General features: G+C 41.3%; 3 protein-coding genes across 7 annotated transcripts in view; 2 read left to right on the forward strand and 1 right to left on the reverse strand.

Annotated features, from left to right (window-relative positions):
* Positions 1-3,881, reverse strand: part of FAM114A1 (family with sequence similarity 114 member A1) — a 30,046-nt gene extending 26,165 nt beyond the window's left edge. The window contains exons 1-3 of one of the 2 annotated variants that reach the window (XM_056489582.1): positions 3,803-3,881; positions 1,089-1,438; positions 222-309 (exon numbers count right to left, since the gene is read on the reverse strand). In XM_056489582.1, the coding sequence (XP_056345557.1) occupies positions 222-309; positions 1,089-1,430 (430 nt within the window). In that variant the 5' untranslated portion in view covers positions 1,431-1,438; positions 3,803-3,881. Of the gene's footprint in view, positions 1-221; positions 310-1,088; positions 1,439-3,802 lie in introns of those variants that run through there. The other variant, XM_056489583.1, reaches the window with a different exon arrangement.
* Positions 3,882-7,126: 3,245 nt separating this feature from the next.
* On the forward strand, positions 7,127-11,653 carry LOC130252627 (toll-like receptor 1). The gene is given in 4 exon segments (XM_056490400.1): positions 7,127-7,210; positions 9,562-11,091; positions 11,093-11,174; positions 11,177-11,653. Coding segments are annotated over 3 exon segments (1,947 nt in total). The 5' UTR covers positions 7,127-7,210; positions 9,562-9,639; the 3' UTR covers positions 11,590-11,653.
* A 73-nt stretch (positions 11,654-11,726) lies between these two features.
* LOC130252626 (toll-like receptor 6) lies at positions 11,727-24,750 on the forward strand. Of its 4 annotated transcripts, XM_056490398.1 has the most exons (4): positions 11,727-15,042; positions 16,553-16,620; positions 17,284-17,339; positions 19,718-24,748. In XM_056490398.1, the coding sequence occupies exon 4, from the start codon at positions 19,808-19,810 to the stop codon at positions 22,238-22,240; it is 2,433 nt and encodes an 810-aa protein (XP_056346373.1). In that variant the 5' UTR covers positions 11,727-15,042; positions 16,553-16,620; positions 17,284-17,339; positions 19,718-19,807; the 3' UTR covers positions 22,241-24,748. The 4 variants fall into 4 exon arrangements, with proteins under 4 accessions (XP_056346373.1, XP_056346374.1, XP_056346371.1 ...); XM_056490399.1 differs by lacking the exon at positions 17,284-17,339; XM_056490396.1 differs by lacking the exon at positions 11,727-15,042 and having other exon boundaries at positions 16,099-16,620; positions 19,718-24,750.
* The last annotated feature ends 1,287 nt before the right edge of the window (positions 24,751-26,037 follow it).

The following is a 26,037-nucleotide window of genomic DNA, read 5'->3' on the forward strand; positions in this document are numbered from 1 at the left end:
AGAAGTCACAAACAAGTAATTCGTTAACTTTACAAACAAGCTTAGCACCTTGTCCATAATTTGAATAATTAGGAAGGTCCATCTTCCTCTTTTAAAAAATCATGCTTCCCAAGCTTATCAAGGCAAAATTGTCTACGAATCCTTAAGATGCAATACTAATCTGTCTAATGACACAAGAAATCATTAATTATTTCCACACACTTTACCAGCTGAACACTTACCCACTGTGGCAGAAGCTGATGACAGGAGAGACTTTCCCCAGGTACCCCAAGCTCCCCATCTACTTGCTTTAGATGAGGAGTCTGCAGCCTATAAAAATAAAAATGTTACTTCACTGTCTAAAAATCTTGTTCTGAAAAGGCAAGAGGAAACACAAAGAATCTATCAGGCAAAAAAGTCTGGCATTTCATAGATGATGATAGATTGGGTATTACAGGGAGTTTAAACACCTGTGCACAAAAAAAAAGCAGAAGCATAGTTCACATCATCTATTCCTGGAAGAGCCTTAAACTCCAGAGATGTCTTTACAGATGTCCCAATATTTCCTCAGGCCAATCCTATAGCCCCTATTAGGGCTAATATTAGGGAGAGGCAGGAACCTGTCTCCTTTCTGGGTTGGAGGCAGGAGCCAGAGTTGGAGGCATCTCTTCCAAAGTCTCCTCACACGTGTAATTCAGTAGATGTGCACAGAGAAACTCCCAACACCTGATTTCAATAAAAACACAGCCAGAGGAGGTACTGCACACCTTTTACAGTAACAGGTAGTGCTAAGCAATTATCAGTATTCCATATTTAAATCATGTTAATAAACTGTTGTCTCAAGAAAGTCTCCAGCAACATATCACCTCTACCCAATGCAAGTTCTATTGCAACCAGACTTGAAAAACCAAATTAATATCATACTGGCAAAGTGAAATTAAAGTATTCCCAGTTTTCAAAAGCTTGGTGTTACAATTTAATTTATCCCTATGCAGGTTTTCTGCATAACTCCCTAGGTTTTTTTGAAAAACAGCACATACACGACACAAAATTCTGTCCTTACAACGCAGGGAGATGAGGGCTTGTACAGAAAAGAAAGCATTGCTTACTGGATTGCTTTGCTCATGCAGTGTTTCTTCCAACTCAGGTTCTGTATCAAGGCTTACAGTTTCAATGCACTCAGTGGGCATGTCTGCAGTTGTCTCTTCACTGGAAGGCAGGCTGTCAACGAGTTTTTCAGTCAAAGGGTTTTCATTAACCAATATGTCTCCTTCCTCTCTATTACTGACATTCTGAGTGACCTGTCCGTGTTGATCTTGAGAAGATTCATGCAAGATCTCAGCTTCTGCAAGCTGTGGTACTGATTCATGAGGCAATACTTCATTGCTGGGCATTTCCATTACTTCAGGTTTTTCTTCGGATGGGGTGCCATCAGAGATGTCTTCAGACATTTTCAGTTCTGAATACAGAAAGTAAAGTCTTTTAGGTACCATAAACATCTCAGTGTTTATTATAAAATACACAGTGTTTACCATATGCTACTGCTGAAAAACAATACAGCCTTGATGTAAGACCTCCCAAAGCATGAAGCCCTGTGGCACATGCATCACGCTGGCACTGGTATCAGGATAATACTGTAAATATTCCACTCACTCTGCAGGATCCCATTCAGATACGAAGAACAGCATTGCTGTTTTCCAAAAATGGTTTAATGAGGGTGAAAGGATATTAATTTGTCAGGAGAAATCAAATGTAAGAGTTTCCACGTGGTTAATTTCTATACTCACTCTCAGGTGTGTATGAAAGACCATTGCAAAACAAAATAATCTGAGCTGCAGTAGCCAAGCAGCTCTTGCTCTCCCTTTCATCACTGCGACATACACAGCCTACTGACTGATAGAGGGAAGGATTGTGGTGATATTCACATGTTTGAAAAGGGGCACAATCTTTGAATATGACAGTCCATGGGCCCTAGAGCTATTTCACAGACACAACCGTAGCATAGAGACATTGCTCACACTTTTCACTTGTCCCAAAGTCTAGCTCTTCGGGGAGTGCAATACTTCTTGCCATCTCCTAAAATTCCAGCTGTGTGATTAAACTTCAGTTTTGAAGTCAAAGTAAGCTTGCATGGAGTAGTTACTGATTTTTTATTTTTTTTTTGTAAGTTATGAACCAGTTTTCTATTATTTTTTCCTTATCTTCCAATGTAATTTTGGAGGTATTTTCCACCACTGTGCAGTCATCAGGCTAAGGATCCTGATGGGGAAAGATAAAGCCATAGAGTAAGCTCTGCAGCTGATTAAGGAGTGGCACTGCCAGAGTCCAAAAGGACTGCTGGTCTGTGATTATTAACACTTCTTTTTTGGTAACAATAGTATACTTGGCACTCAGAAGACAATCCTTGACAGAGAGCTTGCAAAACGTTGAGTTCCATGGCATAAAAAGACTTGTACAGTCCCCTCTGTAGATGCTGCCTTTTCATTGACTCTCATATTAACTAAATATGGCTCATCTGGTTTGCATCTGTCAAGAAGAATGGAGGTTCTATGAGAGACTGAAAAACAGGAGGAAAAATGGCGAAAACTAAAACATAACCGGTATTCAGGAGAAATTTGCAAGAGAAGCATGTATTTAAATGAGTAAATTTTATTAAGATCTATAGAAGTATATATATCTATAGTTTTAGCAGCCTGTTTATCTAATGTGAAAGTAGATCACTTGTTTAAACAGTTCCAAGAGTAGCACTTTGGATCAGTGAACAAGAAACATAAGTAAAAAAGTAAGCACTTGCTACCACTTGTATTACTTCAGCTTACACTGTACCTTAATTATCTTCAGAAAACATGAATTCTCAAGTCAGAATCTTTGCATTTGATAGATGGCCATTAAAAATTCAGTAAATATTAAATGCTTTAGTGTAGCGAAGCATTGCTATTATTTTAACATTACTCGCTGTGTGATGGGAAGCATCATCTAAGAAACAGTTTTTATTTGTCAACAAAATTCCATCATTAAAACCTGTAAAACCTTCACACACAGACTTCATAATTTTGAATGGGCCTTAGGTCTGAGCTCGGCACTTTTAAAGGACCACACAGACGTGCAAACGAATTTTTGCAGTACTGGGTCATCTTTGGGTACCACTCGGGCCACGGTCCCTGCTGAACCTTCCTTCCAGGAGCGCGGCGAGTAACAGCGAATTACCGCGTCTGTCAGAACACAGGAGCCGTGGTCACCCGTGAGACTGTCCGGATCCAAATCAACTCGGACAGCTCCGCCCAAAGGGAACTACTCTACGGGGAGTTGGTGAGGTAGATGCGAAGGCCAGCCCGGCCCGGGTCAGGGGAGTGCCCGGCCTGCACCGACCAGCCGCGCTGAGGGGCCGGCGGTGGCGGCACCTGCCGAGCGTCCGTCGGAAGAGTTTCACCTCTCCTGGAAAGCAAAGCCCAGCCGCCGCCGGGCACCAATCACCGTCCCCGAGCGGGAGGGAGGAATAACTTTTCTGGCCACAGCACCTCGCTCCCCTCTCGCTCGATGCTCCCTGTCGCTCCTCCTCCGCGGGACGCTGCGGGCACGGCGAGAGAGGGCGAACCTCCCCTGGCGCCCGCCGCCGGCAGCTCCCCTGCCCGCTGCCCTCTGCCCCCTGCCCCAGGCGGGGCAGGAGCAGCCGGGGAGCCGCTCCCGCCAGCCCGCAGCGGCCACAGCTTCCCGCTTCTCCTTTTCTTTTGTTCCCTTTTCGAAATTCCCCTCTGGGTCAGAGCTGTGTGGCGCAGCCACTGTCAAAAGCAGCAGAAAATGCAGAAATCGCCGCGCTCCTTACCGCTCAGTAGTGCCCCGACCGGCGCGCCCCCGGCTCCTTCCCTTCCCCGCCCCGCCACGTCGGCAGCAGCGGGGGGAGGAGGCAGAGCGGGCCAGGCAGCCCGGGCCGGCCCCAGGGAGGAGGGAGGGCTGCCTTTTGTCCCCCGCTCTCCTTCCGGCTGTGTGAGGCGGCCGCCTGCGGTAAAGGAGCAGAGCCACGCCGCTGCCGAGCCGTCCCCGGGCTCCAGGCTTCTCTGGCCCAGCGCGGGGAGCCGCCATGGGCGCCCCTCACGGCCGTCGGCGCGCGGGACGCGGCCGGGCCCGGCGGCACCGCCTGGAAGCGCCGGCCCCGAGCGTCGGGCGCGGCTGCGGCAGCGCTTCCCTCAGGGCTGGCGGCACCCCCGCGTCCTCGCTGAGGCCGAAAAGGGGTGAATTTCATAGAATCATAGAATACGCCGAGTTGGAAGGGACCTGTCAGCATAACGAGTCCAACTCCTGGCCCTGTGCAGGACATCCCAAGAATCACACCACGTGCCTGAGAGCATTGTCTCCAAACGCTCCTTGGCCTCGGTCAAACTTAGTGCTGTGGCTACTTCGCTGGGAAGCCGGTTCGGTGCTCAACCATCCTCTGAGAGAAAATGTCCAAATTAGTCCAATTGCTGAGCTGGCATAATATTTTTTTTTTAAATTTATTTTCCTCAAAGTGAACACCTACAGACCCGTGGGGTTGCGGAATTAAACCGAGCTGTAGCTCCGTTGCCGCTGTGTTTGCAGGAAATGCCCCTGACAGACGCCGGCGGTGCGTGCACACATTTCCAGTCGTTGGTTGCGCAAACACTTGGTTGCGCAAGTTTCAGGTTTCAGGCTCTTCCCAACAGCCTGTGGTTCTTGTTTCTCTGCCTCTTTTTGCCACCTCATTTTAAGGCGAAGCATGCCGTTTGCAGTGATGAAAGGCAATTCCCTGGTTCATAATAGCATAATTTCTATCACTAATCTGCCAACGAGAGAAGTGACTTTTGACACAAGAGGCAAACCAGCACATTCTGAGCCATTGAGGAGTGCTACTACAAGAGGTCACAAAACAAAGCCCCAGTTCTCAAGTATGTTTCACAAATATTGATTATCCTATGTGACTTAGACATTTACCAGGTCTAAGTCTCTGAAGTTTCTCATTAAGGTAGTAGGTAGCAGACCAAGTGTTTGTAGTAAGTTTCTTTTGAAGTCCTTTCAGTGAAAATTTAAGCATCAGGGAGTGCTGGGTAATTTATTAATGTTAGATATATTTATTGAAAAGGAAATCCAAGAGCAGCCCTAGGGATTTCCCTCTGCTTTTAAGTGGAGCTTGTGGAAGAGTAAAAGTAGTATCTTAGGAGGAATCACAGTAGCTGGAGATTGTTTAAACCACGACAGATAATAATTTTGACTGTTATGTGGATCTTGTGCTGTCAGTTTTGCAGATTCTTTATATAACCATGCATATTATAGAACTGCAAGGCATTATTAATGCAAGACATAGTTAATCACTGTTGTAACACAAAGTGATCACCTAAGGATGAAATTAACATTATATGCACATGAATGTGAATGTCTGTCTGTATATAAGGGTGCATACATTTTGTAAGTTCCTAAACTACTTTTTTAATTTAAGACTTTTGCACTTAGCATCTTCTAATTTTTTTCTCTTTCAATTTTCAGTAATTTATTTCACTTTTATTGTTTCAGTATGGTAATATTGCAAATGTTTTTGGAATAAATAAGCATTAGAGACTGAACACTTTTACTCATCTCAGGTGTCACTGATATTTATTACTACTCTGTCATCATCTTTCTAATGGGTTTCAGAAAAGATACCTGCCTTTTAATAAAGAGATAAATATAAAGAAAGGTGAAAAGACATTTGGCTACTTTTAACAGAACATGGAAGTATGCAAGGTATTCATGGACTGTATTAATCTACCTCCAGTGATTGCACTGGTAAATCTGAGTGGTAAATCTGAAGGGTTAATGGTGTGCAATTAATGGTAATATGCTTATTTTGCTGTTTAATGTATTGTTCATCTGTTTTTATAGTGCATAGGCATACAAAATGCCAGTGGCAGTCACACTGTCACTGAATTGAAGAGATCCTCTGGAATGAGATTCTCTATCTTACAGCAATTAATACATAGTACCAATATGTCTGGTTCTGTATTCAGCACAGAAATATGTAGGCTAAGTTCAAGCAGTTCAGCTGTTACATTACAAAACAGGAACAAATATTTGGTGGAAGCAAGGTATTAGGATGACCTTAGGATTTTATCTCATCCTAAGGATGGATAGCAAAGTCTTTCCAGCTAAGAGCAGGCAATGGGGAGGTTTGTATGTAGCAGCATTATAAGGTATCATTTGGAAATCAGCTGTGCATAGTCTTGTCTGAATTGACAGAAATGGAGAATGAATCATAAAATCATAGAGTACTGCTATATGACTCATCAGAATTATAACAGAGAATTTTCCATATTCTGTTGCTTACTACCTGTCCTATCTTTCCATTTCGTTTTTGGATGACCTCTTTTCACTTGAGGCTCAGAAATTAAATATAATCTACAGAATAGATTTCAAAGTAAACAAGTAGTTTTTAGATTATTTTCTCTGCTTCCTGAATCATTGAAATATTAAATCATGAATGTGTTATGATATGCTAACCCAGAAATGTAGGTTATAGTATGGCAGTTCTGTATTTAGATCTCAGCAATGGCGGAATTTCTAACACACATTATACAGAAATAAGGAGAATTGGTTTATGTCTTTGCCAGTACAATAACCCTGTGTTTGGGCATTCAGTACCAAGGTCACTGCTCTGTTTTAATTAAAAAAAAAAACCATACCAAACCTCACTCAGTGTTTCCATGTTCACTGTTTTACCCAATGACTACACTGCTGGAGCAGGAGCGGGATTATTATTCCATTCCCATTAAATGGAAATTCAACTAAGACTAATGGTGCTTTTATTAACCAGTCTTTATGAGAGCCTGACAACTAAATTGGTACAGCAAAATGGACAAAAAATTACAATAACGCATATAGACTTAGGTAATTATTAAGTTTAGATAAGAAGATGTTTGAATGTCTTGTTCAAAAGAAGTACTTATTTTCATATTAATTTAATAAAAATAGAAAGTTGGTAAAAATATTCATTTTTCTCCTGTTTAATATATTGCAAAGCATAAAAACAGAAAGTTCAATAATAATATAGTGGGGATATTACATTAATGTATGTGAAAAATACATCTGGAGAAAAGCAAATGCCACTTCACAAGCTGTCAGTAGATGGCACAAACGTGTATAAAAACTTGGGCGTTCCTAAGTATTGTTACTCAGTAGGATAGAGTTACGGGAAGTTTTCTTTTTGTGTTTTCCTGAAAACGTTTTCGGACAGCAGGGATTTCTGGTGAGAAAATTTTAATTTTGTTGACTTTGTGGTAAGGCTAGTTAGCTGGAATTGTTTTATATTCTCTATCTTACTTGAAAATGAGCCTTGTTTTCCATAGCAGGTGTATGGTGTTCTTTCAACTGTATGGCTAAGCAACAATGGTAAAGTTGCTTGTGTTTGGAATATTTATTCAAAGAAACTGTCCAAGTAACAGTTCTTTTTTATTAGCACTACACCTATAGTTGAGGGGGGCAGAGTGATGGCAATAGTTTTTCTACAGTTCAGGAATGGATCTAACTTGATCATGTGTTTCATTCTTGTGAAAGGCATGTTTGTAACATTAGAGTTTTTTGCTATGCTGGTAACTTGTGAAGTGCATGCCTTAATACTGAACTGTCTTAACTAAATATATTCTGTATATTCCTTACATGGAACTTTAGTCAGTTTATACCAATTTTATATTGGAAAAACTCTTAAAATCTCATTTTTTCTCTCTCCCCTCACTTTTTAAGCAACAGGACACTTTCTTGTTATGCTCTTGGCTTGCCTACCTTCCTTGATTGCTTTTCTTGATTAAGCTTTTTTTATCAAGATTGAAGACATGAGAATACTTCTGAGTTAAAAGCGATATGACTATAAAGGATAATTTCTACAGCATTAGCCCTCAAATCACAGGTTATATGTTATAAAAGTTTTTACTTGTGTTGCTTCATAGGATATTCTAAAGAAAGTTCGAAGTTACTCATAAATAATTTGACTGACTGCTAGGATAAATGAATGACAAAGAAAATAAAACACATGTAGAAGAATCATACCTTTTTTCATCTAGCCCATGGACATTGCTGAAATTTTATCCGAAGAAGGAATAATGATTTAAAGATAGATTTTTTTTTTCAGATTTCTCTTGAAGCTACATACTTTGTTTAATTATAACCACATTAGTAGAGTTGCCCAAACAATTGGAAGAACAGGACTGAATATGCCGAAATGCTTTTGAGGGCTGTGATGCGTATAATTTTTCCAAATGAGAATTGGTTAGTGGTGCAGTGAATGTAGTCCTTGAAGTTGTGAATTAGTCCATCAGATAATAGCTTCTGTCTCATTGTATAGTAATTAGAAATATAAACTCACAATTTAGCTCCTTCAATATCAAGGGAAAGTTGAATGCCAGTGCAGTCAGTAATAAGTACTATGGGAAACTTCAGGCAACACAATGATTTAAAATTAATGGGAGGGAAGGGGAAAGAAGAGGAAATAAAAAGATATTATAAATCTGGAAAAAAAACTTTAAATAAGATTTACAAATGTAAAAGTGTTAACCAAGATCTTACCAGTTCCTCTTTTGGAGGGACGGTCTAATGGATTTATGCAATACCTAAATAGAGATTTAAAACAGTATTCTCAATGGCTGACTTAAACAAAGGGAGGCTGGTTACCCTAAACTTCTACATTCAGAAAGAAAAAAAAAAAAATACCTCTAATAGGGAAAACCAAAGGCACAGTTACGATTTTTTCACTCTAAAGTCTGTTTAAACAAACCTCTCTTTCACAACAGAGATATTTGAGGTCAGTGTCCTTAGATCCTTAGATCACAGCTGGATTTTATGTTCAGGGGTTCTATAACTAATGTATTTTGGTGTAGCCTGCAAATATTCCCTGTGTATATCTGGTGTTCTCTGTGTACACCTGAAAACCAGACATGTGAGCACCCCACCTTCAGAGTCTAAATTCAGGAAATGCTCAAGCTCAGACAAGAAGTGAACTCTTCTGTGGACTTTCCCAAGGCATAAATATAGATCATTCTACCCTTGCCCCAGTTTCCCCAGTTAAAAGAAGCACTGATGATCCAATCTCAGCTATCTAAGGACTTCTTTGATTCAGGCTCTTGAACCTTCATCCTATGTTTCAGTCCAAGTGTTACTGTCAAAAGTACATTTTTAAATAATGTCTCTGAGTCCAGTTCAGATCCCTTAAGAGAGAATCTGAGGAGAGGATGACTGTGCTGACCCCAATTATTGTACTTTCTAATCAAAGTGTATTACACAGTTTAGGAAGCCTTCATAATACACTGTATCACAGCAGTAATTCTATAAGTAAGCAGCAAGTTTTAGACACCTATGAAATCAGACATGTTTTGTGAAAAACCTATTCTTTATCTGTTAAATACACCATAATGAGCAAATAAAAATTTCAGTGGTGTTTTGTAAATAAAGAATGTCTCTCCTGAATGATTGTAGAAAATAATTGCTTTTTGAATCAAAAGGAGAAATGAGAAATTGTAGCCTTAAAAAAATCTCTCTCTCTGATGGTTCCTGCACAGCTGCTTAATAATACAATCTGATTTTTGCTAGTGTTTCTTTGTTTTCCAGCATGATTAGAACAAAGATGGACAGTTAAGAAAAGTACTGAGCATCTCCAAGGAAACAGAAAACAGTATAACACAAAATATGAGCTTTCTCAGAAAGTTTTTTCTTTACAAGTGTCTGTTTGCATTAACTTTTTGGAACTATGTCAGCCTATCCATGGAAGATGAACTCTTTACATCGGTTTCTAACAATTTTCCAGAAGATGGTTCTAACAAAAAAATTGACAGCCTGCCACTCCTGTATGGAAAAAGTCATCAGTCCAAAACTGATTATGGTTGGGTTGTGATACAGAATACTACAGAAAGCCTGTCATTGTCAGAAATCACAAATAAAAATGTAAAAAAATTGGTAGCTTTATTATCTAATTTCAGACAAGGATCCAAGTTACAAAATCTGACACTGACAAATGTGTCAGTGAATTGGAATGCTCTTATGGAAATTTTTCAGACTGTATGGCACTCATCCATTCAATACTTTAATACTAACAATGTAACACAACTGTTAGACGTTAAAAGATATAAGTTTGACTATTCAGGTACCTCTATGAAAGCATTGACAATGAAGAAAACTATAATCACGGATTTATACTTCTCACAGGATGATCTATACGAAATATTTGCAAACATGAATATTGAAGACATGACAATAGCTGATTCAGAGATGATACATATGCTATGTCCTTCATCTAAGAGTCGCTTTCGATACCTAAATTTTTTTAAGAATGAGTTAACAGATTTACTTTTTCAAGAATGTGACAACCTACATCAGCTGGAGACATTGATCTTGAAGAAGAATAAATTAGAGAGCCTTCTCAAGGTAAGCTCCATGACCAGCCGTATGAAATCCCTGAAATACCTGGACATGAGCAACAACCTGCTGCGGCACGATGGAGCCAAGGCGCAGTGCCCGTGGGCTGAGTCTCTGACTGAGCTGGACCTGTCCTCCAACCAGCTGGCCGATGCCGTGTTTGGGTGCTTGCCAGCCAACGTCAGGAAACTCAGCCTAGAGAACAACCAGATCAGCAATGTCCCCAGGGGGATGGTGGAGCTGCAATGCTTGGAAGAGCTGAACCTGGCTTCGAACAGGCTGGCTGACCTGCCGGGGTGCAGTGGCTTTCCATCGCTGCAGTTCCTCAACATGGAGATGAATTCGATGCTGACCCCTTCCGCTGAGTTCTTCCAGAGCTGCCCGAGGGTCAGGGAGCTGCAGGCCGGGCACAACCCGTTCAAGTGTTCCTGTGAGCTGCAGGCCTTTATCCGCCTGGAGCGGCGGGCGGGGGGGAAGCTGTTCGGCTGGCCGGCGGCGTACGAGTGCGAGTACCCGGAGAGCCTGCGAGGAACGCAGCTCCAGGACTTCCACCTGAGCCTGCTGGCCTGCAACACGGCGCTGCTGCTGGCGACAGCCCTGCTGCTGACGCTGCTGCTGGTGGCCGCGGTGGCCTTTCTGTGCATCTACCTGGACGTGCCGTGGTACGTGCGCATGACCTGGCAGTGGACGCAGACGAAGCGCAGAGCTCGGCACAGCCCCCCCCGGGGATCAGGGCAGCGCTCTGCGATTCCACGCGTTCATTTCCTACAGCGAGCGCGATTCGCCGTGGGTGAAGAACGAGCTGATCCCCACCTGGAGAAGGGGGAGGGCTGCGTGCAGCTGTGCCAGCACGAGAGAAACTTCATCCCCGGCAAGAGCATTGTGGAGAACATCATTAACTGCATTGAGAAGAGCTACAAGTCGATCTTCGTGCTGTCTCCCAACTTTGTGCAGAGCGAGTGGTGTCACTATGAGCTGTACTTTGCCCATCACAAGTTATTCAGTGAGAATTCCAACAGCTTGATCCTCATTTTGCTGGAGCCCATCCCTCCGTACCTTATCCCTGCCAGGTACCACAAGCTGAAAGCTCTCATGGCAAAGCGCACGTACCTGGAGTGGCCGAAGGAGAGGAGCAAGCATGCCCTGTTCTGGGCTAACCTCAGGGCAGCCGTTAGCATTGACCTGTTAAAAGCTGATGAAAACTTGTATGAGGAAACAGATTAAGAATATTTCTAATGGAATTTCACTTGTTTTTTCTTAGTGAAACAATAAATATTATTTCCATTCATTGTAAATGTATTTAACTTTTGTTACACAATTTTGTTTCTAACTTGTCTGTGTTACCTTCTAACTGTAGTCAAAATTCAATTCACCTATTGCAAATCTCTTGAGATAGCAAATTGCAAATGAATTTGAATGTGGATTTTGAAATATGACTTGAAATATTGTAGTGAGTCTTTCTGAGCTGAATAAAATCTGTAGCAGCTGATATAGTCATGTGGAGGAATGCTTCAGCTGCTAGATAGTTTGCAGAACTGCTTTAGTCACAAAATTAAGACTTTGTCAAAGGAGGTTTTCTGCTGAAATTGATTCACGTGAAAGAAAATTAAAGATCCTGAGAAGATGCCTGAAGTCCAGAGCTCAGAGTAGTCTTTGTTTAAATTCGGTGAAGATTAAAACGATAGGATCCAGATACTGAAGTCTGTGAACTTTGAACTTGCCAAAACCAAGGATTGAGCAAGGAAGAAAAGTTTTGTGTTTTTTTCTTAAGCAGAAGAAAAAAAAAAAAAAAAAAAAAAAAGTGAGGTACTTCACTTTTTAGCTTGGCATTGCAGCAAGGGAGGAGGAGACAGAGGTCTAAAACCCATAGAGTCAGGATCTCATTTTGATCCTGAGAGATACCTTGACCAGAGGGGGTAGGAGGGCATCAGTAACAGGACTGCCTTCATCATATTATCATATTTTCATATTTTGAGAAACTCCTGATGTCTCTAAATTGTGCTTTTTCCCCCCTGGCCTTCTATTTTTTTGTCTTCTCATCCATATATCTCACTTTATGCTTCTTATTAAATGAATCTGTCCTTTTCAGCTGAAACCATATCTCTTGTAGCAGGGCTATTACTTGTGAACAGAAAGTCAATAACCAGTCAGAGCTTGAAAAAATTTCCCAAGTCTTAAGATAGCAGATAAGACTTTATTCACTGATTTAGAAGAACAAACTACCTTTACAATATTTTCTTTCCTTTACAGAAATATAGCAGGGCCTCTGTTTGTACTTATACTGTACTTTTGGCTTCAAGAAACGTGGCTGGGCTTAGGCAAACATTCACAACTGCTAAAGATGAAGACTGCAAACTTCCTCTTTGTCCCAACAAGGGAAGATTGTTTGAGATACCAGAGCTAGATGACCATCAAGCAGGAAGTTTCCCTTCAAAAATGTGTTTCAACATGCATGTGAGAGAAGAAGTGATGTTACAGTGAAATCCTCATGTAGAATAGAATGCTTACATTTTGTCTTATTTGTGTCTTCCATTATTAGTAAAAGGTTTTAATTTTGATTCTTCTTTTTGTCTGAGGTCTAAGTAGGCTGAGATTTCTTGACCTGAAGCCTTGAACCCTGAGTGACTGTTTATGACCTGTAGAAGGAAGGTCCAATTTAACACCTTTAGCTCTCTCATCCCACTTAGCCTCAAAATTAATATTACACACCTATTACCAAATTGCAGACATTTCATTCAGGACTGTGGAAATAAATGTTTTCTCTGCTTCCTCCTCCCCCTCCAAGTACTGCTTCAGTGTGTGACTCACTTAACCCTTAGAAAACTGATGATCAGACAGCTTGTTTTGCCTATCTCTTTCTCACAATCAGGGACAGCTGCATTATGTGGTACCTTGCTTGAAATTTTTTTTCAAGAGCCTCAGTTTTAGGCCAGGAACCCTTGAAACCTCTGCAATAAAATTAACGTCCCCTTGTTGTGTGTTGCCTTAAGAACTCATCTGTCTTCTTCTATTGGCTGGAAGACAGAGAAACACTCTGAAAGTCAGATAGTGCACAAAGAAACCTTCCTGTTACTCATGTGGGAGCCATAGCCATTACCAGAAATTAAGGAGTGGTTTTAGCAAGGCAAGCAAGCTTTGTTTGCCACTTTGGAAAGAATTTGGAACTATGTGACCTCAGGGAAGCTGATGTTATGATAAGCAGAAATGTGTAACTACAGTTCTCTAGTATTACAGGTTTCTGGATTCCAAAATCCTTGAGTGAATAAATCGGAAATGGTGACTTTTAATGAGCATGGGCATCAGTTAGAAGTTCTACTTTGGAACCAGAAGCCCACATACTATTATCCTTTTTTTTCCATGTGCCAAATAATTGATAAACGAGCTAAACATGCCACAGATTATTAGAGCTAGTTTCTCTGATTCCACAAGAGAGAATCAGTTTCTCAAGTTTGAATATGTTAAACAATTATCTCAGCCTCTGTCATACTCCCAACCCTTTCTATAAAACCAGATTTAATCCATGAAGAAATTTTTCTGTGTTCAAGGGGCCATGTGTAGTCTCACAGCACATGAGCCAGTTTATCTGCACATTTTGGAAAGGAACTAACCTTTTCTGTGCAGCCTGGTGACGTGTGCCTGCATTTGGTGCTGCACTGAAATGTTTAATTGCTGCTGCACTCCAGGTATCAGGAAAAGGGAGTGTGCAAATGTGTTCTCATGTCAGATACTGTATCACACCAGATTCCTGGCATTTGACTAGTCATCCTGGTGACTAGCAGGAATGCTATTTTTACATACATTAAAATATCAACAGACAAAACTGATAACATGGGAGTTAAACACCCTCCAAAACCTAAAACATGAATGAAATGAAAGTGTAAAAGTGTGAATGTTTTTATATATATTTAAATATTGTGTAGTATAAGGGAAACTGAACTATGGCAGATAGGGACACAATGTGAGCTGCTCTGCAGAGAGCTTGGCTCTATAGCTTAAGAAATGTTACACAACATCTTCACTGAAGTTCAGCTGCAGAGAGTTAGAGGAAGGAAAGTCACTCAAGGGAAAATAATGGAGTGTGTGGGAGATTCTGCTGAGGGGAAGGTTCAAAACCTCAGTGAAACCCATATTTTTACTCAGGGCTCTGGTTAGTCTGTGCTTTCTTTTGGAAATGTTTGCTGAGATTGACTATAATGCTCATTTGTAGTCATTGTTTTGTCAAGAGAAAGCAGTATTTATAATCAGTAAGTTAGAAAATTTTGTGTTCTGCAAAGTGATTCTGGGTTACCAGTTTGATTTCCACAGCTTTGATCCTTGTGTCTGTTTATACCAAAGCAAAATAGGCTTGGGCATAAATGTGATACAGTCTCTGCTCACTTTGACTTGTGGTGGCATTTAGCCTGTGTTTCACCTACTTGACATACAGGTGACAATGACAATTACAGTTAAAGAGAAAGTCCTTGATGTGACCAAATACCAGCTTTGCAAAACTGTAATTATTGTGTTAACTTTTCGTGAGTGCCTTGATGAGTTCATTTGGTGTGACTATCCTTTAACCCCATGCCTTGCACATTTAAGTTCCCTTCTGCAGTTCTTGTCAGAGAGATTCTTCACACTTTTGGCTGGTCCTGAATAGCTTTTCGTACCAGGCCAAGGAGAGCTGTGGTTCCTCTCTGGGTAAGTAATAATGACATACAGGCAGAAGTATGAAATGTGTTTTTGTGAACATTGATAGAACAAACTGAAAAAACCCCAGCAGTGTAAAATTCAGAAATGGAATATAAACATATGTGAATTGACTATGAAAAAGATAGTATGTAGCTGGTACATTTCAAGATGCCTGAACAGAAATACAGTGCTTTTAGTTTTTGCCTGTAATGAAAAATGATTGAATCAGTAAATTGAAACCAGTCCCAAACAAAACTGTTGAATTGCTTAGTAAAAATAAATGATGCAAGGTTCCTAATGGTTTAACAGAGGTATTCAGGCATGTCCATTTTATTTTAACAAATTGCAAATTTTTCTTTATGGCAAACAGTTCATTTTAATGTATTCTAAAGCTTCACAAAGAAAGGTGATAAGAAACTTAAACATGCTATGACTAAAAGATGGTTTTAGTAGCTGTGTGTGCACTAGAGTCAGTTCTGATGAAAGCTGATGGTATATTTGATTTTATCCATGTAGCAAAGTTTTTTCTGTTAATTATGTTCAAAGTAAAGCTGCCACTGTTTTGCCTAATTGTGATATCATTGTTCTGTCAGCAAGTGCCTTACTCTATTCAGTATCATGGATTAATGCCTAGCAATAGAAGTGTCTCTTTTAACTTGAAGTCTAGATGTTATCAGCTGGCAAACACTCTTGCTGCTTATTGAGAAACATTCACGATTCCTGGTCTTGCCTTGGGTCATAGATGTTGATTTTCTCCCCGGCTCATGTCCCTGTTCACAGTGCTAACTGAATGGATGCTTTCAACCCCAGATTGCCCTACATTATCATATTTTTTGTGACTTCATTACAGCTGTCTTGTCATAGGGAATATTCTCTGTTAATTTTTATGATTTTTTGGAGGAAGCCACAATGTGAGGTATCTTTGATAACCATTCTAGTGTAAAGATGATAAGCCTGCAAAGGTTTTTAGCTGTATCAGTTTGCCCCTGTTACTAGCTTTTGAGATAAAAACTTCTGTCATTCATCAGTGTGCTACATTATTTACTTTCCTTGATGAACAAAAAATTTTGGTAGGGCAGAGCTCTGCAAGAGATCCTGATATGAACAAGAGTTGGCAGTGAGAGTTCTGCTTCCTTTTTTCTGTGTATGCAAAGAGGAGATGCAGTTGACTGATTTCTAGAACATCTGTGCAACATCAGAAGCAGACTTGAAATTAGAAATGCAGAATTATTTAAACAGTCTTGCCAAGGGAAATATTCTATACCAGAGATAGGTTTATTTCCTCATAAACTGGATAGTTATGTAAATACTACAGAAGTAAAAGTATTTTTAGTCAGAACTGTTAAAAGTTTCCTCTCATTGTGCTCTTCATACCTGCATTGTAAGGCAGCTCCATTAATTCTTAGAATTGTATAGCCTGTTTGAAAAAGTCCTGAGGTAGGTAATAATTGAGGAATTAGTATTTCATGTGAGGTTCCCCACCTTGAACATTACATATGTTCGAAATTCTATTTTGAAGATGCTAACCATGTATGCAGAGGACTTTTGCTGGTTTTTCAACTTGAAGATGGATTCCATGCACAAAAGGTGGGTTACATTTGCTTCATTATTTATAATTATTTTCTCTTTGTTTTACATATATATCTTGGACTTCAAATCTCAGCTGCTGGTATTTCTTTGGTGTTGGAAGATACTCTTCCATTTTTGAGGTTTCAGTGAAAATACTCATTTGAATTTCAGCAAAGAGGAAAGGGAGAAAAGTAATTTGGTATGGCAGTTTAATTCTCAGCCAACTCGAATTTAATACCATTCTAAAACAGCATTGGAGGGCTAACCCTTGATCCTTACTATTGCTTTTTTAGACATATTTGCTTTACTCTTTGACTGTGGCACTCTCAGGGCTATAGAGTGTGGCTCGTCCCTTGTTGCAGTGTCTAGCATAGCATGTACAGTAAATTAAAACTCATCTGGTGCCGCAACATGGACAGAGAATATATTTCTGGTTTTTTCTCCCTTTAGAACATTTTTTGCTTTGTTACATCCTTTTTGCCTGGGAGGAAGTTCCTCCAGATAGTTCTAGATCAAAGTTTATTTGATTCAAGAGTTCGATTGTTTATCAGCCTGGACTCTGAAGAACAGAGCTGACTGCACTTTGAAGGAGCTGGGTCAGATTTCCTCATCTTGTTTTGTCTTGCAATTGATCCTGTACTTTGACCAACCATCCCAGCTTCATTTCTTTTGTGTTCTCAGATACCTAGCACAACTTTCTGAAGCTGTAATTTGACCTCTCACTGGATTCAATAGAGGTAGAAGTACTTTAGTGATTTATTCTTTTATTGCTTTTGGTGATACTAATTGCATATATTTTTTACTTTATTTAATTAAGAAAAAGCTTGATTAAGCCTAATAGGAAACTTGGATGGTAAAGGTTGAGTTTTGATATCAGTTAGTCAAATTATTAGGGACTAACATACATTATAACCTAGAACTGAAAAAAATAGGTTTTTGGTTTCTGTTTAACAAAAGATTACACAGGGACAGAATTTTAAAACCTTGGGATTTTGGATCTTTTTCATAGAAAAAATCAGAATGGAAAATAAAACTGGGGATGTTTGTCTCTTGAAACTGTTTATGAGTTGTTTATGCTTCATATTGTCTGTGTGCTTTGTTTAATGCTCGACAACAAGAGAGTAATGCCCAGGTCATGGTGTTTCAGAAAAGGACTGATGCCTTTACAAGTCCATGGAGGCTCTTGATAGGCATGACCAGACATCAATTCAGCTGGACTATATCCTTGGGTGTTTGGTACTTAGAACTAGATTAATCAACACTCACTATTTTTAGAGAAGTTCTTTATTAAGTTCCAATTGTGGGAAAGCGTAGGAAATTTCATAGGACACCTAGGAAATTCTGGAGTCTTTGGTAATGTCTAGTGTTTTCTTTCAGATTTTGGGTATCACTGTGTCATACATAGTCTAGTCATGGTGTGGTATTACCAGTAGTATGCTTTTGGTCAGACTGGTATTACAATATTCATTTGTGTGGAGTGTGGAGGGTTGACCTGGCAGAGTGCCAGCTGTCCACCCAAGCCATTCCATCACTCCCTTCCTCAACTGGACAGGGAAGAAAATATAAAATGAAAGGCTTGTGGGAGAGAAAAGGGCAGGGAAAGATCACTCACCCATTACTGTTGCAGGCAAAACAGACTCAACCTGGGAAATTAATTTAATTTATTACAATTTAATCAGGATAATGAGAAATAAAACCAAATCCCAAAACACCTTTCTCCCAGACCTCCCTTGTTCCCTGGGCTCAGCTTCACCTCTGAATGCTCTACCTCTTCTCCCAATGACACAGGGGGGCAGGGAATGGGGGCTGTGGTCTGTTCATCACTTATTATTTCCCACTTCTTCCTCCTCACTCTATTCCCCTTCTCCATCCTGAGGTCCCTCCCACTGGAGATAGTTCTCCACAAAGTTCTCCAAGCTGCAGTTGTTCAAGAACTCTTCAGCACAATCCCTTCCATGGGGCACAGTCCTTCAGGCGTAGGCTGCTCCAGCATGGCTCCTCCATGAAGGGACAGTCCTATCAACAAACCTGCTCCAGAGTGGGCTCCTCCCTCCACAGAACCACAGGTCCTTGCCTGGAGCTTCCCATGAGGGCACAGCCCCTTCAGATATCTGCATGCTCCAGCATGGGGTATTCCAAGGCTGCAGGTGGATCTCTGCTCCATCATGGACCTCCATGGGCTGCAAGGGCACAGTTGCCTCATCACAGGCTGCAGAGGAACCTCCAGCCTCAGGAACACCTCCTTCCCCTCCTTCTGCACTGACCTTGGTGTCTGCAGAGCTGTTTCTCCCATATATTCTCACTCCCCTCTCCCAGCTGCAGGTGCTGTTCCCCAGGGCGCTTTCCCCCTTCTTCACCACATTATCCCAGAGGCACTACTAATGTTGTGAATGAGCTTGGCCTTGAATCCAGCTGTTGCTGGCTGGATGGAACACAGAAGAAGCTTCTGGCAGCTTCTCACAGAAACCAGACCTGTAGTCCCCCTGCTACCAAAACCTCACCACACAAACCCAATATAATAACGGACAGTATAATTCCTCCTTAGAATTCTTGGCCTACTGGAAAAATGGGCTCTTATGTCTTTTTTTCTCTAGCAAGGACAAAGCTGATAACCTGACCCTGAGAGGGTGCATGGCAATGTCCAGGGTCTTTGGGATGTGAAGAAGAATATCCTTTGAGTGAAGAGGTTATTTTTGCATCTGTTCCCATGTGGGTTTTATTGGATTTTTGTTCCCAAATGTGTGTGAACTTGGGATGTATAGGAACAGCAGATGGATGGGTTGTTTTGTTCTCCTTTATTCATAAATGCATCGATGTCAGTTTGTACCAGTTTTGGTTTTTTTCATGATTGTTGAGAATTTTGTATTTCTTAACATCTATGTGTTTTTAACATACCAGTGGCATCCCACTCATTATTAGAGAATTAATTTATATTTGACAGAGTCAATAATTAGAGTTAAAGAATGGGAATGAGGATGATTGATAAGAACTGAAAACAAGAGTATGTAAAAATAATTTTTATTACATAGATTTTATATTGAATTTATTTTCACATTAAAAAAGCAACTTCAACAATTCAACAGCTTCATTAAATTTCATGTATTTTTTTTCATAGGGCTGGACTCATCAGTGAGACATATTGAACAGAAAACAAAGATATGCTTCTGTGTTTCTGTAAGAAAACAAGACAAAGCTGCGTAGCATAATGAGATTCCTCAAAAATATCTCTGTCTTTACTTATGCCTTAACATTCACACTATGGAATAATATCCAACCAACTGTAGAAGATGAATATATTGCAAACTATTCAAGCAGTTCGCTAACTTATGTTCCAAAAACTATTCCATTCCATACTCAAGTATTAGATTTATCACATAATAGGATCTCTGGACTTAGTATCTCAGAATTTATTTCTCTTTCTGACCTTCAAGTATTAAATCTTTCTCATAATCTAATTATGCTGCTTGACTTTAGTGTCTTTGTTTTTAATGAAAATTTAGAATACTTAGATTTATCTCATAATAACATTTCTAAAGTTTGCTGTCTAACTCTTGCATATCTTAGACATTTAGATCTTTCTTTCAATAAGTTTACTGCCCTGCCCATCTGTCAGGAATTTGGGAACATGTTTCATTTGGAGTACCTTGGATTAAGTGCTACGATGATACGAAGGTCAGACTTCAGGTATATCAAACATTTGCAGCTGCATACTATCTTCCTGACTTTGGAAAACTTTTCACTGTATGAGCCTGAGAGTCTGACAGTCTTGACTACAAGGAACCTCCACATTGCTTTTGCAGCAAACCAAAACTTCAGTTTTCCGCTCTTGTACGATGGAATGAGCGCTTCAGAAAACTTAAAAATAGTTAATTTAAGATATACCTTGAGCTACAGAGATTTCCCCTCTCCACCTTTAATGCTTCTGAAGAAAATCAAGACAACAGCTCTCACACTTGATGCTGTGGACTTACAGTGGCCTATCATCCTGCAAATTTTCATGCTTATTTGGTATTCACCTGTGGAACATTTGACTGTGACAAATTTGACTTTTCGAGGACCAGTGGAGGAGCTGACTGAATATGCATATCCGCCCTTATTAAGCTCTGTGGAACAATTAATCTCTTTGAAAGTCTCCATGAAAGCATTAACTTTGGAGCGTGTTCGTAATAAAGTTTTTTATTTCAATCAGGAGATTCTATACAGACAATTTTCAGAGATGAATATTGCCAATTTGACAATAGCTGATGCTTATATGCCACACATGCTTTGCCCCAATAGGACAAGCTCATTTCAGTATATAAATTTTTCTCACAATGCCCTGACAGATGAATTGTTCCAGAATTGTGGCACTCTCATGGATCTGAAATTCCTTATTTTGAAGAAGAATAAATTTGAGAGCCTTCTCAAGGTAAGCTCCATGACCAGCCGTATGAAATCCCTGAAATACCTGGACATGAGCAGCAACCTGCTGCGGCACGATGGAGCCGAGGCGCAGTGCCCGTGGGCTGAGTCTCTGACTGAGCTGGACCTGTCCTCCAACCAGCTGGCCGATGCCGTGTTTGGGTGCTTGCCAGCCAACGTCAGGAAACTCAGCCTAGAGAACAACCAGATCAGCAATGTCCCCAGGGGGATGGTGGAGCTGCAATGCTTGGAAGAGCTGAACCTGGCTTCGAACAGGCTGGCTGACCTGCCGGGGTGCAGTGGCTTTCCATCGCTGCAGTTCCTCAACATGGAGATGAATTCGATGCTGACCCCTTCCGCTGAGTTCTTCCAGAGCTGCCCGAGGGTCAGGGGGCTGCAGGCCGGGCACAACCCGTTCAAGTGTTCCTGTGAGCTGCAGGCCTTTATCCGCCTGGAGCGGCGGGCGGGGGGGAAGCTGTTCGGCTGGCCGGCGGCGTACGAGTGCGAGTACCCGGAGAGCCTGCGAGGAACGCAGCTCCAGGACTTCCACCTGAGCCTGCTGGCCTGCAACACGGCGCTGCTGCTGGCGACAGCCCTGCTGCTGACGCTGCTGCTGGTGGCCGCGGTGGCCTTTCTGTGCATCTACCTGGACGTGCCGTGGTACGTGCGCATGACCTGGCAGTGGACGCAGACGAAGCGCAGAGCTCGGCACAGCCCCCCCGGGGATCAGGGCAGCGCTCTGCGATTCCACGCGTTCATTTCCTACAGCGAGCGCGATTCGCCGTGGGTGAAGAACGAGCTGATCCCCAACCTGGAGAAGGGGGAGGGCTGCGTGCAGCTGTGCCAGCACGAGAGAAACTTCATCCCCGGCAAGAGCATTGTGGAGAACATCATTAACTGCATTGAGAAGAGCTACAAGTCGATCTTCGTGCTGTCTCCCAACTTTGTGCAGAGCGAGTGGTGTCACTATGAGCTGTACTTTGCCCATCACAAGTTATTCAGTGAGAATTCCAACAGCTTGATCCTCATTTTGCTGGAGCCCATCCCTCCGTACCTTATCCCTGCCAGGTACCACAAGCTGAAAGCTCTCATGGCAAAGCGCACGTACCTGGAGTGGCCGAAGGAGAGGAGCAAGCATGCCCTATTCTGGGCTAACCTCAGGGCAGCCATTAGCATTGACCTGTCAGTATCCGGTGAGGCAAATGATGCTACACCTGCTAGTAGTATTAGTATGTGAGTAACTGACTCGACTGCTTTGCATTAAAGTCCGTTAATATTTTTTTCTGTTTTCTTATGATATTCCCAGTTTGTTGCAATATGTGGCACATAAAGAAATTGCTATTGCTTATTCGAGCCATCCAAGTAGTCAGAAGTCATCTGTTGTTGCCTATCATTAACAAAGAGAATGGGAGAGAAATTTTCATCGTGATTTACCTTATTTTTGGTTTGCATTTGTTTTGGACTTTTCCCATTGAAAGCTATATTTGAGAGTAATAAGAATAGCGATTGGTTTGGTGTCATCAGGCTGCCAAAGTACACGTTTAATCTTTGTTTGAATGTTGTTAGGTTAAGCTTGTAAGTATCTGCTTTCTTGCTTTTAATTAAATAAAACAAAGAAGGAAACTCTTCTTTTAATTCCATCCAGTACATTAGTATAGTAGATGTTGAGAGTACAGTATCCACCTTTTAGCCTCTTTTCCCTTCCTGGAAGTCTTTCCCTTCATCACAGAGAGACTTTCTTGGGTAAGTGCTGAGTTGAATCCATTTATCCTTGTCTGATGTTCTTCTTTCTTTGTTGTATTGAACATTACCACTTGCCTAGAGATAGATACCTGACAAGTCATGATTTAATATAACTTCCTATTCACTGTCTTCAAATTCATAATTAATACCTGTACTTATTATTTTTTATAGTATTGTAGTATTGCTGCTTTCTGCTGTGATTCTATCAAGCTATACTGGATTGCATGTTTTTTCTGTTTCCTAGTACTTAGAAACTTGATGTTCGGAGGTGAACCCGCTTTTATCTCTAGGCTTCTACTGAACTCTGGTACTTTGCTCATTTAATTAGCAGATGGTGAGAGTTATCACACAGGTTAAAAACCAGTAATTTTACCTGGAAAATAACCTCTCTGCTAAAATCTTACTGATTAAACTAATGGTGTTTGTTAGTAGGAGACATCTTTTAACTTGCTGTGCTTGGATTTGAGAGTCTAATAAACATCTCATTCTTTATTGGTTATTAAATTCAATGGTGATGTAGAGTTGTGTCATTATACTTACAGCTTAATGGAAATGTAAAGTCCTGTGATCACAACTGTGAGCAGCACATGAGGTGATCAAACACGAGGTGATCCTCAACACTCACTGAGGTGGCTCACCAAGCACACACCAGGTGTGGTAGCAAGATGAAGCAGTGGAATTTAAGCTGTGGGAAAGCTGCTGGTGTCCAAAGATGCTGAGACACTGCTGGCACCCACCCACCAGTTTGGGTTAATTGGATAGGATCGTAGTAGGATGCCAGGTGCCTGGCTCCTGAGCTTTGGAAAGAAGAGCTAAAAATCTCTACTAAATCTTAATTATCACTCAATTATTACCACACTCATTAAATCTGTATCTCTCCAATTTAGAGAGGAGGATGTTGTGGGGGACCATGTCAAAGCCTTACCCAAAAATTAAGATTTAGTAGGGATTAGGGGTGCTGGTGAATGAGAGGCTGGACATGACCCAGCCATGATCAATTCAGCCCAGAAAGCCAAATGTGTCCTGGGCTGCATCCAGAGCACCGTGGGCAGCAGGGCCAGGGAGGGGATTCTGTGCCTCTGCTCTGCCCTGGTGAGACCCACCTGCAGTGCAGCATCCAGATCTGGGGTCCAGCACAGGAAGGACATGGAGCTGCTGGAGTGGGTGGGCTGGAGCATCTCCCCTGTTAGGGGAGACTGAGAGAGCTGAGGTTGTTCAGCCTGGGGAAGAGAAGGCTCCATGGAGATCTTGTTGAGGCCTTTCAGTACTTAATAGGGCTTTTAAGAAAGATGAGGACAGACTTTTTAGCAGGGCCTGTTGTGATAAGACAAGGAAGGAGTACTGGTTATAAATTAAAAGAGGGCTGATTTAGGTTGGATACAAGCAATAAGAGCAATGGCCCAAAGAAGTCGTGGATGTTCCATCCTTGGAAACATTCAAGGTCAGGTTTGGAAGGGCTTTGAGTGATGTGATCTAGTTGAAGATATCCCTGCTCATTGCAGGGAATTGGACTAGGTGACCTTTAAAAGTCCAACCCAAGCCATCTTATGATTCTTTGTTTTTATGATTTGACCTCTCTAGGACTTCTTGACATTTTAAAGTGGAGAATGCTACCAACAAATCCTGTGTCCCTTCTTTCTTTAAGCCTTCTCCCCCTCCCAGGCATTACAGCCTAAGGACATGATTAGCAGTCACACTTAGTGCTAATGGGCTAAGGGGCATGTGGTATATCCTGTTTACTAGACAAAAAAAAAAAAGAGGAAGCAAAATTTCTCTAATTCAGACCTTCCGGTCTCTGTAAATTTAATGCATCAGCAAACTGGGAGTTATGTCCTAAATAATGTACAGACTGGGCTATGGAAGAGTCCCTCACCTTTAAGACTGTTCTGAAATGTAAGTTTTAGGTGGGTATGAAAGAAATATTTTCTCAAGTCTGTCATGCATGTTTGGAATATTAATGCTGTAAGAGCCCTTTATACTCCATCCTTCCCACCTCACAGATCTTTCATGCACATGCCAAATACTTCAGTTATTTACATACCATACCATACCATACCATACCATACCATACCATACCATACCATACCATACCATACCATACCATACCATACCATACCATACCATACCATCCACTACAGCTTCTTAAAATACACTTCTGAGTTCCTTTGATAAAGCACTAATTCTGTTGTGGTTTCGTACGTTGGTTGGTTTTCTTTTTTAAGTAAGCATTTGATAGTATTTCTCATCAAGCAACATTGTGTATTGGCTTAGTATTCAGCCAGGCCAGAGTTTTAATTGTAAAGGATACATTTAAAGCATTTTTATGACTAAAAATCACAGTAAGAACATAATGATCTGTTTTAAATCCTTGAGCAGATTTCTGTGTATGACAAGATTGATCTCAGTGATAGCAAATAAGACAGAGGGAACAGCTTCATTTCTCAAGCAGGAGAAAATGAGTATTATCTTAAATTACAAACTCATAGACTTAAATTTTGCCTTTTTCTCAGACTAAGAGGGACACCCAGTGGCCGATAAAATTATCACTACTTCCTGAAAATGATCATTCAGTCTAGAATGTATGCAATGCTTTTTGACTCATAAGAAAACAGAGACAAATCAGCCCAGCAACTGGACTAGCCTCTTGTAGGAAGTGCTCTTCCCTGTGACAGCTGCCATGCTGGGTCAGTGGCCAGGACTCCCCTGTGCCTTTGGTCCCTCCTGGCTGAACCTTAGAAATCAACAGCACGACCTGAGCAGTGTCTGGCTTTGCAATGTGCACTCCTTATTTTCAAGCAGAAGGCAAAGAAATACAAGCCGTTCATTTTCTCATATTCTGATTGCTGTTTGCAGGCTTTTATTTTTATGCCTCGTTTCTGCTGTACCTGCTCTCCCTTCTGTACATCACCATGGCATTGCACAGCTGCTCACCAGGCAGTGAGATATCAGCATCCTGATGAATATACTTCAGCAGAAATGGGAAGCGTTAGAGTTGCATAGTGAATTCAGCTGGGCTCCCTCTTCTTAGGCATCTGGTAGGATGTGATGAAATAAAACCCCATTCTTTGCTATCTCTATCCATCATCATCATCATCATCTCTCAGCACAGCCTGCAGGTGTGTCTGGAGGTGCGCAGGTCTCACGTGGTGATGTGTCAGCAACCTCTGGCACCCTGCTCTGGGAGAGGCTGTGGGGCAGAGCTTGGCTATGGGAGCAGGCCCAGTCAGTCATCTCCTGAGTGAGTGATAAAAAAGGCAAGCTCAAGTGTTTGGTGCTCCACACCTGTCTGTG

The sequence above is a fragment of the Oenanthe melanoleuca genome, chromosome 4 (assembly GCF_029582105.1).
Source record: "Oenanthe melanoleuca isolate GR-GAL-2019-014 chromosome 4, OMel1.0, whole genome shotgun sequence".
NCBI lineage: Eukaryota > Metazoa > Chordata > Aves > Passeriformes > Muscicapidae > Oenanthe > Oenanthe melanoleuca.